Source organism: Python bivittatus, unplaced genomic scaffold (assembly GCF_059951505.1).
Source record: "Python bivittatus isolate LINGU-HERP-01145 unplaced genomic scaffold, Pbiv_v1 ctg000980_np1212, whole genome shotgun sequence".
NCBI classification, from domain to species: Eukaryota; Metazoa; Chordata; class Lepidosauria; order Squamata; family Pythonidae; genus Python; species Python bivittatus.
The window spans coordinates 44680758-44697012 of record NW_028277125.1 but is presented as its reverse complement, the minus strand read 5'-3'; the positions used below and the strand labels follow the sequence as shown (position 1 = coordinate 44697012).

Genomic DNA, 16255 nt, shown 5'->3' with positions numbered 1-16255 from the left:
TTCTTCACCCAAATTTTTGTGACTTGAATATTTTATATCCTTTTTCCTGATATGCATTTCTTGCAAGCAAATCACATCTTGTTTTAACTTTTTCAAATAATGAATTATTTTTCCTTTTTTGAGGGCATTTGCTCCATTTATATTCCACATTAAGCATTTATAAGTTACACCAAGATTTTAGAAAAATCAATGCCTGTAGCACCCAATGTTCATCTTCAGCATACTGTTGTATCTATTGTGGCATTTGTTTAGTCACATCTGTCAGTGTCACTCCATTTGCATTTCCTCCAATTCTTCTTTAAATTTTCCCACGAAATCTCTTGCTTTCTGCACAGAGTTCAGGCTGAATCTCTGTTGTTTAAAAGTAAAAATCACCTCTTCCAATTTATCCCTTCTAAATGAAATCTTTTTCTGTCTGAGTTTGACTGTCAAAAAAACCCAAACCTCTTTTCTCTTGTGCAGTATTCTAATTGGAATTTCCTTAGTACAAATATATCTGTGTTATCAATCCTCAATCTAGTATTAAAATGCCGCTGTAAAACTTGATCTCTAGTCTTCTTCCTGACAAAGTGCACAAGGGCTTCCCTTGGAACATTTCTTCATTTTGGAAATTGTGTATTGATTCTATAAATCTTATCAGTCTCTGCCTCTGTGTCATTTTCATCCCAATCCAAAAAGTTAGAGACTTAATCTTTTCTCTGATATCTTCTCCATGGTCTTCTGGAATTGCTGTAAATTTTGTAAGAACAAAATTCTTTTTCTCTCAGTTCCAGTAATATCAAGTTATCCAACTCTTTCTCCATCTCTCTACTTATAACTTCTGTCTTACTTTCCAAAACTTCTACTTTGTCATTAATTTGTTTTACATCTCCAGCCAATTGTCCTACAAATTCTTCAATCGTCTTAACTTCTTCTTTCATGTCCGTTTTTATCCCTGCAAATCCTTCTTCCATTTCCTTTTTAAAAGCACCCAAACTATTGGCAACTGTTTCAGTCATCCTCTTGCCAAATTCTTTTTCTGCAAAAAATCTGACATGATGCCCTTATCTGTAAATTGTTCTAGTGAACCTCTCCTTCCTTCTATTTTTGCTGCTTTTCTTGTGATTGCCATTGTAATAAAGTGAAAGTAAGTCAACTGCTATGGTGAAAATAAAAGGGAAGCTTCTCCTTTTTTTCCTCTGTTTTGCTTTTCTCTGTCTTTAATGCTTTAGTCTCAATTAGCTTTTTGTAGCTACAATCACAGAGTCTGGATGATATTACCCGTATCTTCTTATTTTGTAAAATCCACCAATTATCTACTTTCCTTAATAATAAACAATCGGCATTCCCATGAAGGTCCAGTCTGTTTGTCTAGTTAATTTTACTATTTTCAAAGGCACTTTCATTTTATATCTATATCTATATCTATCTATGATCTGTTTTCTAAAATTACTATCCCCTTTATCCATTTAAAACTTTTAAAATTCATAATCTTGTTAAGCTTTTTGCTTTTAAGTTAAAATCCTTTAAGATAGTGTTTTTTCCCCCTCTTCTTGATTCCAAAAAGAAGGCAACTCGAGTGTCTTTATTCTTTCCTGCCATTTGGAAGATCTCTCTTAAGTTGTAAATTAATTGTATCTGAAAGTGTTTTAAAAAGTGAGGCTTTTGCAGGTCAAGTGTCCATAAAGGCTGCACAGTGGTTTTGAGTCTGATGGTAATCCCTCGGTTCCAAAGCTCCGTGTGGTCTCCTAGTTAGGAGCAGCTACCCAGAGCACTAGTGGGCGATCTCACAATCTCTCCTTCTCCGAAGAGAACTTCATCGGCCAGAACTTGCCGCCTAGCTGTTGATCTTTGCCACAGTGCTGTCCCTGCTCACAGAGATGCTTACAGGGACATCTAACCCACAATATGTCCTCACTCACAAGCCAAGAAAAAGACACTTTTCAAAATAAACAGGCCAGTCCGCAAAAACAGAGCTCAGTTTCTCTAAAGCAATATCTGACTTGTTGCTGCATATACAAACTCTACAAGACAACAATAACCAGAGAAACTATCCTAGACACAATTAACTCAATAGGGCTTATTTATGTGTAAACATGCATAGCTATGGGTTGCACTTCAACAGGGGCAGCTATAACATTACCTTCAATATCTAAACAACAGACTTTCTTACATAACATCCCAAATGCCTTGCCCTACACACACACACACACACACAAATCAATCAATGACTGGGTCCACACAATAGCTAACCCGTCATTAACTGATCCCAGGCTTATTGAATTTATTTGCTTGTTTATTTGTTTGCTGGATGGATATCCCAGCTTCTTGTCCCAATCCCACACTTTAACCACTACACTGGTTCTCACCACAGTAATTACTCCAATTGTCCCAGCTGCCTGAATTTATGTAATGTATTGAACGATATCGTAAACCACAATGGCTAGACTTGCAAAACACACTGAGCCCCAAATCAGCCAACTGTATTTTAGCCTAGGGTGTTGTGCAAATTCAGCCATGTAAATTATGGTTAATGTCTTAGTATGTTATACAAATTAACAAGCTCATTAAGTCACAAACTATGGTTCAACAAACACTGGCTTAATTGTATGTACTAACAGGCCACAGCATAGTTTGGTTTAGTACTGACATTTTCTCATTCTAATTGATGTTGCTTGCTGACCAGAGTATGAAAGATGCTTACTGGGAAGCTACTGGTTAAACAAATGATGTCCTATTACCCAAAGGCCAACACTGCTGCTATAGGAGTTATGACAGATTTGAGCCAAGATCAGCAACTTTGGTTTTTTGCCAACAGAGTGAAATACATTATGCCACATGTTGGTTTGCAACTAGACAAGGAAATGAGAATAAACATTTGCCAAGCTGACCTCAGATGGATAGCAGTGCCCCATGCTATGGGCCCACCAATAAGCACTATGGTTATCCACTAATTATTGTGTTATTGGGAATATGTATTTTCCTGTGGCCAAACAAGGACCGTAAGTCCTTTTATGTAGGTGAGAAGCAATATTCTGCACTGTTTTTACCACAGAGTTCGAGTCAAAGCCTTTGGCTAATCACCCATGTCTCAACAAGCTTTAAAGCCAGTGAGGTTCATAAGGCAGAGCAAAAGCAAAAAGAAGAAAACAGCAAAAACAGATGAAGTTCTATGGAAGACAGGCCAAAAGACTGCTCAAAAGTCCGAGCTCACCTTGAAAAAAGATCTAAGTGCTACTCTCTTTTCGATATATCTCAGCAATCAAGCAGCAAACATTCAGGAACACAAATTTTTGAAACTGATTGGCTCACAACATTCTAGGACAACACATACTTTAGTTTGTTATATCTCCCTATTTGTATTTCTCTGGGTAGTTGGACATCTGCCCATCTGTGTCCAAAGAGTTTTCAATTTTCCTTTCAAATAGTCTTGTATTTATTTTTGAGTACCTTATATGATGTGTAGGCAATAACACTACCATGCATGTATAGTAAGTTTTATAAACCTGCCATTCATCAATTAAAAACTAGTTGTTTCTGCATTAAATTCAAAGTACTGCAATGCCTCAGGAATCATCTGTTTAATAAATCACTGTCATTCAGTAGAGAGACATTGAAATACCAGCTTCTGGATGTTTTAGTAAATTACTATAGTTGTAAATTTAAGCTGACTGGGCTGTGATCTGATATGTAACATATGTCAGTCATTTACTGTATATTTGAATTCGTTGAAATGTTGAAGAAACTAAAAAATAATGGAGTCTAAAAATCTCCTGATGCACCGCTAAGTAAAAAGTAAACTCCCATTGCTTATAGTGTAACAAATGCCAGGGTTCAATCAAATGTATTTCATCCATGTACAATCTAACTGTAGTTCTCACTGATTGTTTTTTTATGCGTGACTGCATTCCTAGGTATAATTCAGGATCTAGAATCAAAGTTCTATCAAAGACTTTACCAACCAGAATGATCATTTGTATCAGTTAAAACTTGTTGAACCTGTAGACAGGTTTAAAAATCAGAATGGCTACCCCATTTGCCTGGTTGAAGCCTTAATCAAATATACCTCTCAGACCCTAAACAATAGTTTTATCTTCTATTACATGTAACTTCTATAAAAAAGCAACATCAGCCTTTAAGGTTTGGGATGGCTTAAAACTTCATATTGTTTTCTAGATCTCTCAACCCTTTGACATTAAACTAACCTAATTCACTTAAGAGAATTATACTAGCCTACAAACATATATATCATTCAAATATCAGTTTTTTATAGGACTAAAGTATATATTTGTGTGTATACAACAAAGCATTCTTAAAAGCTATCTGAATACAAATTAGGCATACAAGATATACAGTATATACAAAGTAATATACAATATTATTACAACAGAACGTTATTACAATAATATTCTAGGATGAAACATTATTTCTTCCTTTGACTGGAGTGGGCATTGCTACTTAGGTCATCTGGATCAAAGGGCTGTCCTATTTTGCATATATCATCAAAGTTAAATTAGTAATTATGTGTCACACTGTGTAACTAAAATCAGATGTGCCTTTAATTGAATTCTTTTTCTTGGCATGTCATATGCATTGATCATACATTTGTACAAACTTGTCATAATGTCAGTCATGTGTCTAGTATGTATGCAACACTTAGTAGCACTTCTTCAAGAATATACCATTAAGATCCACAGCCAACACACATAAAGAAGCAATACACAGAGCTAATTATGGAAGTCCTCTATGACTTTTGCACATGTAGTTTTCTCTGTTTTCTTTATTCCCCCTCCCCCCCCAGCTATGAAGGAAGAAGTCTAGCTTCAATCTTGATGTACTGTAAACATTTTTTGAGTGGGGACACTTTAGAGTTGGCTTTAATAAATTGCTAATTATATAATTTATTCTCTTTTATTTGAACAAGTGCATATTGTAAATTATAACTACGTCACATATCAGCAAAGACTGTGGCTGCCAGAGTCATGCCGACATCTTACTGAATAGTAGCAGTTGCTCTTTCTTTTGCTACCACTATTCCATTCCTTCTCCCTCTTGCCTTTCTATTTTGTCATTTGTTTCCCATGAAAACAAAGAAGTAACACAGAATCATATATCACAGGCTTTAATAGCTACTTACCATATGGAAGAAGAGTGATTCCTAGACCACCTGTTGTCCAGCCAGCTATCCATAGGTATGTGCATATGGGAAAGATACACCTAATTATTTTACATGGGAACCACAAAAAATGCTATAACCTAGTAAAACCATGTACAAGTTGTAGCACCAAATGTTCAGATTTCCTTAATGAGTACTAGGCCTATATGCGCCACCTTTATGCATGGAGCCATTTGAAATTAAGCAAAATAAGCATCTAAGCAAATGAAACAAAACATAGCCACAACCCACTCCTCTTATATTGAATTCAGTATCTAAGCAGAACACCTGCACAGAAGATCAGAGAAGAATGGTGTATTTCTCCTTAAAGTATGAATGGTAAGTAGTATTTTGGACTAGCTGGTATATTTTACCACCAGATCCAGCATTCACAGAATTGCTACTGCACAGTAAAGAGGATGAATATTCTTCACTGTGAAACATGCTTTCCTCTCCAGTGTGAATCATGTACCAAATTTGTATTTTGTAATAACTTTTGGGATGTGTAGTGGGTACAGAAACAATGGTAGTATGCTAGGCAACTTTCCATCAGAGCAAACCGTGTTTAAACTCTGCTCTTGGGGAAAGGTTATTGAACAGATAAATATGCAGAAGACTATAAGAGAAATGCTAATCACTATCATAAAGGCAGCCAAGAAAGGCACATTCAGGCTAATAATGGGAAAGGCCTACTGTCTTATGGTTAATAGAAAGAGCTTATTTCCTGAGTACTTTACACAGTGAAAATTCTGCCCTGTTTTGCAGGGAAACCTGGCCACATTTACACTCTATACAGTTGAAGACAAGATAGTGTTTTACATTCCTTGTCACCTCCCTGCCCTGAGGCTTACAATCTGAAGGAACCCATCACACTCAAGGAAAGAGAGAGGAAAGAAAAAAGCATGCGGATCCCTGAAAATAAGCTGATCAGTTTGGCTCAAGCATTCCCATTCCAAGCAATAAAATGGATGCTGCAATTGGATTACAAAGCTACTGCTTTAGGCTAAGACAGTGATGCAGCTGATTAGATTCCTGGTCCTGAATGCTCACAACTTAGCTAGGCTTGGAATATCCTTCAGGATATTGCCAGGTTACAGGATTTGCAAGTCAGCCATTGACTGAAAAATCGTGTGACAAAAGTGTGTAGGAAGACATCAAGTCCTGGTAATGTCTGAGTTGCTACAGAAAACTGGAACGAAAACTGGCTTGTAGAACAATGACTGTGCTGAGACTCATGAAGCCTCAAAAACTGCCTTACTTGATGGATTTTATATCCAGTAAGACTGTAAAAAAAAAAAAACATAGAAAAAGAAGATATGCAGACTTGCACATCATCATATAGTTACATTAACTATAGAAGACTAACTCTTGCAAGCAACGTAGATTTTTTTTTCTTTGTTTCATCACTAGAGCTTGGATTCCAATGAATACTTCCGTAGTTTACTAGAAAACACTAAATGCTGCTTTGCTGGCTCACTTGGGCATTTGTGAAAAATGAACCGGATTGCTATAACTAGATTGATTATTGGGGATTATACATTATATTACACATTACACATATTACACCACTGCTTTGCGAGCTGCATTGGCTGCCAGTTTGCTTCCGGGTCCAATTCAAGGTGCTGGTTTTGACCTTTGAAGTCCTTCATGGCATGAGGCCAGGTTATCTGAGGACAGCCTCTCCCCAGTCACATAAGCCCGTCCCATTAGATCTGGTAGGGAAGGTATGCTATGCAATCCATTGGCCAGGGACTTGCATTTGGTGGGTCCCAGGAGGCGGGCCTTCTCTGCCGTGGCTCCCTCCGTGTGGAACATTCTCCCTCTTGACGTGAGGCTTGCCCCTTCCCTGCTGTTGTTTAGGAAGTCCCTCAAGCTGGTTGTGTCATCAGGCCTGGGGGTCTTTGGGAACCGGAGTCATTCTTAGATGGCTCCACTATAATTGATATCCTGCTCTCTCTGTGGGGGTTTATATATTTTAAAACCTAATTTTAAAAAAAAATAGTGATAATATTTTTATTTTAATAATAACTTTTTATCTTTTTATATGCCTGTTTTTATTCACTATTAATTGTTGTACACCGCCCAGAGTCACTTTGTACGAGATGGGCGGCTATATAAATGTGAGATAGACAGACAGACAGACAGGCAGGGAGGCAGGCAGGCAGGCAGGCAGGCAGGCATAAAGCTTGGAGGAGATAGATAGATCTCCTCCAAGCTTTATGCAAGTGCGTGCGTGCGTGTGTGTGTGTGTGTATTTATATTTTGAATTTAGATACCGCCCATCTCACGAGGAAGTGACTCTGGGTTATTCACAATAAAACAAATAAATATTAATTAAAATACAATAAAAACAGTATAAAAATACGGTATGTCTGTGTGTGTGTGTGTGTGTGTGTGTGTGTGTGTATATATATATATCCTCCAAGCTTTATGCAAGTGTATATATGGGTATATAAATATATGTGTGTGTATGTATGCATGTGTGTATCTGTGTATCTGATGGGTGTCAAACCCACTGTCCTGGATGAAACCCGGAGCATCCAGGAGTACATCAGTAAGATGGCACCCAAAGATGAGCTGCTGAGAGAATGCCTGAGGCAGCAGCAGACATGGGAGGAAGTTCAAGTGGAGGAAGTACCATGGCAAGACAAGCCCCTGCATGGAATGTGCCATCCACAGATAGCTGAGGTGGCTGACACTGGGAAATCCTATCAGTGGCTGGAAAGGGCTGGACTAAAAGACAGCACTGAGGCATTGATCATAGCAGCACAAGAACAGGCATTGAGCACCAGATCCATAGAAGCAGGGGTCTACCACACTAGACAGGACCCAAGGTGCAGATTGTGCAAAGAGGCCTCAGAGACAGTCCAACACATAGTGGCAGGGTGTAAGATGCAGGCAGGAACAGCATATACTGAACGGCACACCTAAGTAGTTGGCATTGTGTACAGGAACATCTGCACAGTGTATGGTCTAGACCCTCCCAAGTCCAGATGGGAGATTCCACAGGTCATGGAGAATAACACAGCTAAGATCTTGTGGGGCTTCCAGATCCAGACAGACAGGCAGATACTGGCCAATCAACCAGACATCGTGGTAGTAGACAAAGACCAGAAGACAGCGGTAGTGATAGATGTAGCAGTGCCAAGTGACAGCAACATCAGGAAGAAGGAGCATGAGAAGCTGGAAAAGTACCAGGGGTGAGAGGGGAGATATAAACGGGGTGGAGGAGATATATACACACATATACATGTACACACTTGCATAAAGCTTGGAGGAGATCTATCTGTCTGTCTGTCTGTCTATGTCATAGCAGAGATAGATAGATAGATAGATAGATAGATAGATAGATAGATAGATAGATAGATAGATAGATAGATCTCCTCCAAGCTTTATGCGTGTGTCTATGTATATGTGTGTATATATCTCCTCCAAACTTTATGCATATAAAAAATTTCCCTCGCACATTCTTTTATGTTTCAATTTTATTAAGGTGATCCCATTCATCTGAGGCCTCTAAAAACTTGCTTCTTTCACCCAAAGGTTCACCCAAAGATATATTTTCCTCATTTTCCTCACAAGTTCATTGGTTTGAATTATGGTGCTAGTAGGGATTGTCTGGAGGGCTCTATTGGCATCTTCTAGCATACTATCTGATGGTACTTCTCCACTGAGCCTTGGTAATTGGTCTTGAGGGTTGACTGTAGCTAGTTTATCCATGATCTTATGCCTCATATCAGCTGCTGTGCTCTGTAATGGAGGGGGTGGCAGTGACATTCCAGCTTCAGGTGTTGGCTGCACATCCAGTTGTTCTTCCAGGTCTGCTTGAGTCCGGGTTGTAACGTGGAGTTGGTCTATCTCAAGTTGTGAGAGCAACTTCCTTTTCACTATGTTGAAGTGCTGGGTAACTTGTTGTTTCTCAGTTAGTGTGGATGTAGGTCTTCTGTTTATCCATAGTTCCCTCGTACATTTCATATATCCCCTCTCATTAGGTCTGCTGTTGTAGTAGCATTCCATCAATTCCAAGTTCTCTTGTCTCGTCCATGTATGGTTTGTTCCAGTAGCCCACTTATCGTCAGACTGTCCTGGTTCCCCAACTTCTGACGTGGACCTTGTTAATCCGGGTGACATCCGAGCCAGCATGACTCTCTTAGTTCATGTCACTCTCATATTTGAGGTAGGCACATGAAGCGTTAGGGGGTCTTTGCCCAAGGACCCCTACTGGTAAGGTAGGTACCAGCCGGGATTTGAACCCCGGTCTTCTGCGTCAAAGGCAGTGTTCTAACCACTATGCTATCCAGCCACTCTGGATGGATGGATGGAGATATATATATATATATATATATATATATATATATATCTCCCCTCTAAGCTTTATGCAAGTGTGTATTTGTGTATATACATGTGTGTATGTATGTGTATATATATAACTCCTCCAACCTTTATGCAAGTGCGTATACGTGTATATGTGTGTGTATGTATGTGTGTGTGTGTGTGTATATATATATATATATATACATTATATCTCCCTCTCCTCCAAGCTTTATGCAAGTGTGTATGTGTGTATATATGTGTATGTACATATGTGTGTACACACACACATACACATATATATATATATATCATCCAAGCTTTATGCAAGTATCCAGTTCTTACACCTCAAAACTCAAACTTTTGAAATATTGAATTTGAATACTCAAAACCTCAAATTTTGCTCACTTCTAGAGCTGTAGATGAATAACCAGGTTTTAGCAGTTCAAAAGCTTTGTTTCAAGATAAAGCATTCTGCAATTGGCAACTGCTTTTATGACCAGTGACAACTACACCTCCACTGTTGCATTCTGCTAGTTTAGATTTTGTTGAGAATGCAAGGTTATTGCAGGGGTCTCCTCTTCACTGATTTAGGGAAAACACGTAAGTAAGTCCTTTAGGCTATGAGGCTTCAGACTTCCAGTCTTTACCCATCATTCAACTAAAGGCAAGTTTGAACATGTCTATTTTAAAAAATGAGGCTTCTCAAGCAAAAAGAAAAATGATCACTAATGACATCTGCCCATCCCAGCAGGTCCAGTCCACAAAGGAATCTCATCTGACAGGACCCAGGAGGAAAGCCTTTTCTGCCATGGCAACTGCCCTCTGGAACATCATTCCCCCTGAGGTCGGTCCAGCCCCAACATGACTGGCCTTCTGGGAAGACCTAAAGGCATGGCTTTGCCATCTGGTGTGGGGATCTGGCAGTGGTGGTGTGGAGCCTGAAAGTGGCTGTATTGTTAGATGGTAATTGATTATGCTCTCCTGGAGATTATGCTTTTTTTGTTGTTTTAATAGTTTTTATTGTTTTAATTTTTGTTGTTATGTTTGATTATTTTTGGTATTGTTTTAGTGCTTTTAACTTTGTAAGCCACCAAGAGTCACATATGTGAGATGGGTGGCTATATTAATTAAATGAATGAATGAAAGGAGGAAGGAAGGAAAGAATGAACGAATGAACGAATGAATGAATAAATAGGATAAGCAGGCTGTAGTAGCAGAACTATAAGTGGAGAAACTGATGTGTGTGTGTATGTGCATTTGTGTGCATGCATGCCAATGTGGCACTGATCTATCTATCCATCCACCCACCCACCCTCCCACCCACCTACCTCTTGGTGTAATACATCAAAGTAGCTTTCTGCAGCTTAAAAAAAGGTGTTGCAAGAGAAATGGTTAAGGATTGGCATAGCATTGGTCCTAACTTACCTTTAACTTACAGAAGAAGAGGACTGAGATTGAAACATCCGAAAACAATAGATCCAAGGAAGCTATAGTTTAGACTGGAATAGTAGAATATATTGACTACTTACATGGAAGTTAAAATGCATCCCATGTGTTATGTTTCTATTGATTGTATTTCCTGAAAAAGTATGTAAATATATTCTGACATGAGGAATACTGCCTCATCTAAAAGTGCCATATAGTATGGAAAAAAATGTCACCTGGATCAGACAAGAGGATCTTTCACTTGAAATACAAAAACTTCTACTAAGATACAGTCATGTATGGGGGGAAAGCTAGAAAATCTAAATAGTCTGGGTCTTTTCTTTAACCACTCTCTCACAGACAGGATTAGTCATTATATATTAACATATTTGTCTCCTGGCATCTATCATTCTATTTATCTAGCACTCTACCACCTCAGAGGGATCTAAACTGATTGTGAGGGCAGCTATAAATTAACAATGGTAAGACTCATTCAGGAGTTCCACATAGATCTGTGGAAATTCTAAACCACATCCCATCTTAGTCTTTCATTACCGCTAAATGTATCTCTCCACCCTCCGCCCCCCAAGCCTCTATCAGAAGGAGTCAATACAGTACAATACAAAGAGATGCAATAGCAATTTATAGAGAAATTTTGGATTAAATGAAAAATTCTAAAACTTTGGAATTGCCACATTTTCAACTCCATTTTCTCTCCAACACAAATGTTCAACTCTACAGGCTTTACTTAGATGCTAAGGGTCCCAAGGTAAAGATTATGCAATCTGTGTACATATACCAGCTATAACAATGTTAATACCAAGGAAATGTAACTAGCAGTGCTAGTAATATAGTCCCCAAACCAACCACAAAAAGATACATTGCATGCACAAAAGCCATGAGTATTGCAACCCCTTCCAACCCTAAAAAAAAAAGCCTCTTGAAGGTGCTGTTCAGCAGCAGAACTTCTACAGCCTTTCTTCTAGCAAAATATGTCCTTTGCACATCTGGACTCAAAATTCAGTGCTAGGCATAGCTGAAATCATCACTGTGTAAGAGAAGGGCACAGGGGTTCAAAAGAGCAAGAATTTACCCAAAATGGCACTTGCTCTGAATCAGAATGGCCAAATTAAGATACATTCATGTATATTCATCCAATCATATTTGTTTCCAGTGGCAGTGGTTTTGGAAGAAGGAAGAAAATATGAATTTGGGGAATACCGCTCCCCATTCCCCAGAAGAATAGTGTATCAAATATTGACATTACCTTATGTTAGGATTAAGAACAGATCTATAGATGGTGCACAATGCCAGAAGCACAGCCAACTTTTGGTTTTCCAACAAAAGCCAGTCCTGTAAATTCTTTACATATAATGCAAACAATTAAGTGCCTTAGTTATAATTTTCATTAAAAATAGTTGGAAAATAAATCCTGCAAAATAACAAGGAAAATTTGACAGAATAATTGTGCAACTCTAGTTTGCACTAGTTACTTCATTTGATGGACAGGAGTGTAGAATGAGTATCAATATGATTCCCCTCCCAAATAAACTTTTCCTTAAAATAAGTGAGAACTGATAAAGTAGACAATTTATTTATTTTTAATTCTGAGTTTCCAATGAAGTACTTTATTGGAATACATAAAGTGTGAACTGACTTAAACAGTCTCAATCACTGTGGAATTTCACAGAGGTTATGTTTGATGGAAAAGACAGTGACAAGCCTGATGGGAACACTCTGTTACCCTACCAGTATGTAGAGAATCCAAGGCAATCAGGCCAGAAAGAAGTTACAGAATCTAGGACAGGAGCTCAGTCAACCTTCTGGGAACAGGAGGAACTGGCTTATTTTGATGCACAACAATGGTACGAGTAAAACCATACAATGTTTTCCCTTATTGCTCCTTTGGGAGAAAAATCACTGATACATCTTAATATCTTCATTCCCAAAGTTTTAAAACATGGCAAGGTGGAATAGTAGGAATAAACTCATAGAGGTGATCTCTCAACTAAGAAACCCTAGACAGCAAGAGTTTTAGGCTGGGCACCAAGAACATCCTGAGATGGAGTTCTGGCAAGCACCATCAGAATAGGAGGGCCTGGCCTTGTGCAGAATGTAGAGCCCACAGCTGTTAATTTCAGCACCAACTAAAATGGGCCTAACAATATACATGAACTGCAGATTCAAAGCATCCAAGTACAAATGTACATAAAATAAGTGTTCAGTCAGACTGTTCCATATTATCAAGAACTTGGTTCCTGTGCCCCTTTCTCTCTTCAGGCTTCAGGCTTAAGCAGTCTTCAGAGAACCAGAAGTATGAACTCTCTAAGCAACACTGTTCTGCTCTAATCTTGCTCACTTAGTAAACAATTCTTATCCCTACACAACAATTGTCACATGAAATAAAAAAGAGAAATAACTCCTGCCCCTTCTTCCCCACTCCCAATGTAGTCTATATTGTTAGTTCTCTAAGCTCAAGAGTATGGGATAACTCCAAGCCTTCCATTGATCTTTCCTGAAAAAACCAAAAACAGAAACAAAACCACACAGTAGAGTTAGACCATTCCACATCCAGGAGCTATTCTGGAGAAGGGGGTGCAGTAATACCAGGACTAGTTATGAAGCAAGTAGATAACGCAGCTTCAGGAGATGGTTGAAAACTCTTTTAGCAGGGCTTCCTGGCTGAGAGTGTTGAATGCCAGATTTCGCCGTACATTGATGCTGATGGACCGAACCTGTAGGAGACAGAACAATCACTATAATATAACCGATTCAGCCCAGTACCTCTAGCTTTAAGGAGGCCTTGAATAGGCCAGCCTTTAATATAGTAAATTCTTTTGCATGGAAGTCTATATGTCATTTGTTAGATCTAGCTTGTATTTCTACTAGATACAAAAAATGTGCTTATGTGATTATATTGTTGCATTAGCAGCATAAAAAAAAAATCCATATGAAAAAAGAAGCATAACCCAATGCCAGAGTTTAGTCTACAAGCCTAGACATGACAGTAAGTCATTCCTATCATGAGTAATAATGAATTTACCAATACTTTCCTATACTTTATTTAACAACAGACAAGTATCTGCATTCCTTTCACCAGGTAGCTCACTGTAATATTAAAAATTTTCTTCGAACAACCACTTCCACATGCCTGCCCCTGAATAGTGACATAGATATGGACCCATAAGGCCATCTGAGGGCAAGCACATGATTCCATTACTGAAAATAGTTCTTATTTGATAGGGATCCAGGAACAAGCAGCGCATGCCAACCAAACAACTAGCTTGAATATTCTAATAAGCCGCTTTGCCAGTTAACCCTAAACCATATCTATCAGTGGTCCCTCACTCAAGATGTTAACAGGCTCTTCAAGAGAAAATAGAAAAGCAAATGAGAGAATTCAGCTAGAACATAGGTTCTTTAAGAGATCAAATTCTTCCTTAAATTTTTGCAAGTTGCAGAGTCTGCCCTACTTAAAAAAGTTAGTTTTGCACAGATGGTGGTACGTGTAGGAGCTGTCCACAGTACTATCAATCTTAATCATTTGGCAATTTCCATGATTGCAGGACTTTTTCCAGCTCTAGGCCAGACTCGTGGTATGCAGTTACTTCCTGAATTTACCTCCATGTGATTCTGCTCATTTCCCAAAAGCTCTACCTGGCTACTCACATTTCAGTGAACCCACAGTACGAAGCAGATTCGAGGCTTCCCTTTGGAAGGAAGAGCGAGGAGGAGGCTTTTGCATTTGTCTATTATGCTATCATTCTGCACATTATTTTCTTTTTTCTTTTTAATTTATGTTGTTTCTATATTGGTTTTCTCCACAGGGGAGCCCAGAGTGCTCTATGAGACAACAATACAAACTATCTTAAATAAACCATCACAATAGATGAATAAATTTTAAAAAATGTGCACTTTGTACACCCAAGTAAAAGTAGAAGAGGAATCCACATGCTTTGATCTTACTCATCAACCTGTGTGATATAATCTTATGAAAATATATCTTCTAGGGAAGGTACATGGTATTTGTGAACCTAAAAGAAAAAAACATTGTGATGGTAAAAAGAGTAGTACGGTATTTTGTCAGCACAGCACTACACCAGATCAGCTGGATTCCTCTCTTCTACTTTGATAGTGAACTCAGGAAATATACTGTCAGGAGGTTGTAGCTTTCAGTAAGGGCTTGGCTTGGATGAGGCTAAATTAGTCTCTAGGGAAATAGAGATTATTCCTCTAAAAAAGAAATTAAACTGGTTGTTGTTTAATCACCAATGGAAAAATAATGAAAAAGGCTTCCTGGTACCACCATTTGGGCATGCCACATATTGAGAGAGAGATTTGTTGGCAGTGACACTAATTATTCTCAGTGATACAAAATCAAACTGTTAGTATTTATCAGGATAGTTTCTTCAAAGAAACATAACTTCCACAAATTAGGAAAAACAACGTTCTCATTTTAATCAAAGATAAAACTCTTCAACTAGTGAATAAAAGGATGTAGGCAAGAATAGAGGCAGCATATTTTCTGGGTAACACCCCCCCCCCAAACATAGCATATGAGAACAACTATGCTCCTGCTACACAGATGGGAACAAACATGGTTATCTCTGTGTAATGCAGGAAAAAATCATTATAATGATATTTATACTTTAAAAAATGAAAAGCATTAATGGTAGTCATCTGCCATTGTTCTGTATTTGCAGTAAGGAATATGGGGATAACCTGGCAAAGAATGCCCAATAAACCACAGAAATACATTAGAGTGGAGACATTTTTTTGAAGCGGTGGGAGAATAGGAAAATAAGCTGCACCTATCAATGAAGGTTCAGTGAAGTATCCCCTTGAAGCTGCTTCTCATGACTGTGTGAGCTCCCTCATGACTGAAGTGGCTTCTGCAAATGCTAGAAGACTAAGAGGAAGGTATAAGGGGACAGAAAGCACCTTGACCAGGCAATTCCTGTTGCCACTTCATCTCAGTGAGGTAAATGGCCTCATTTTCATGGTGCAAAGTATCTTGTCAAAATGAATCAAGGCTGCCCTGCACAGGCCTAATCAGTAGTCAGCTCTTGGCATGCGCAACTTGTGAGAATAGGATATCCTAACAGAACATTTCAAATTACAGCATAAAGTCTGCTTTGTGAGAAAACACTTATTTCTGCTTCATCAATAGATCTGTTGTAAAATGCTGAACCAGAAAGCATGAGATTTCTCTGCCTTTTGAGAAAAGGCTTCATAAGCATGTAAAAAAAGCTCTCAAAGACCTATCTCCAGCTCCCTTCAGGAACATGCAACAAAGAATTCAAGGAATCCCAAACCAAACAGAGATAAAGCATGTGTCTAAGTATACTTGCCCACCATCCAACTGAAATCAGTGCTGAGGCT

General features: G+C 38.5%; 1 protein-coding gene across 1 annotated transcript in view; it reads right to left on the bottom strand.

Annotated features, from left to right (window-relative positions):
* Window positions 1-11543: 11543 nt before the first annotated feature.
* The window catches only part of ARMH3 (armadillo like helical domain containing 3), a 149408-nt gene continuing 144696 nt past the window's right edge, over window positions 11544-16255 (bottom strand). The window contains exon 26 of the mRNA XM_088131951.1: window positions 11544-13608. Coding sequence (XP_087988077.1) covers window positions 13516-13608 — 93 coding nt within the window. The 3' untranslated portion in view covers window positions 11544-13515. The remainder of the gene's footprint in view (window positions 13609-16255) is intronic.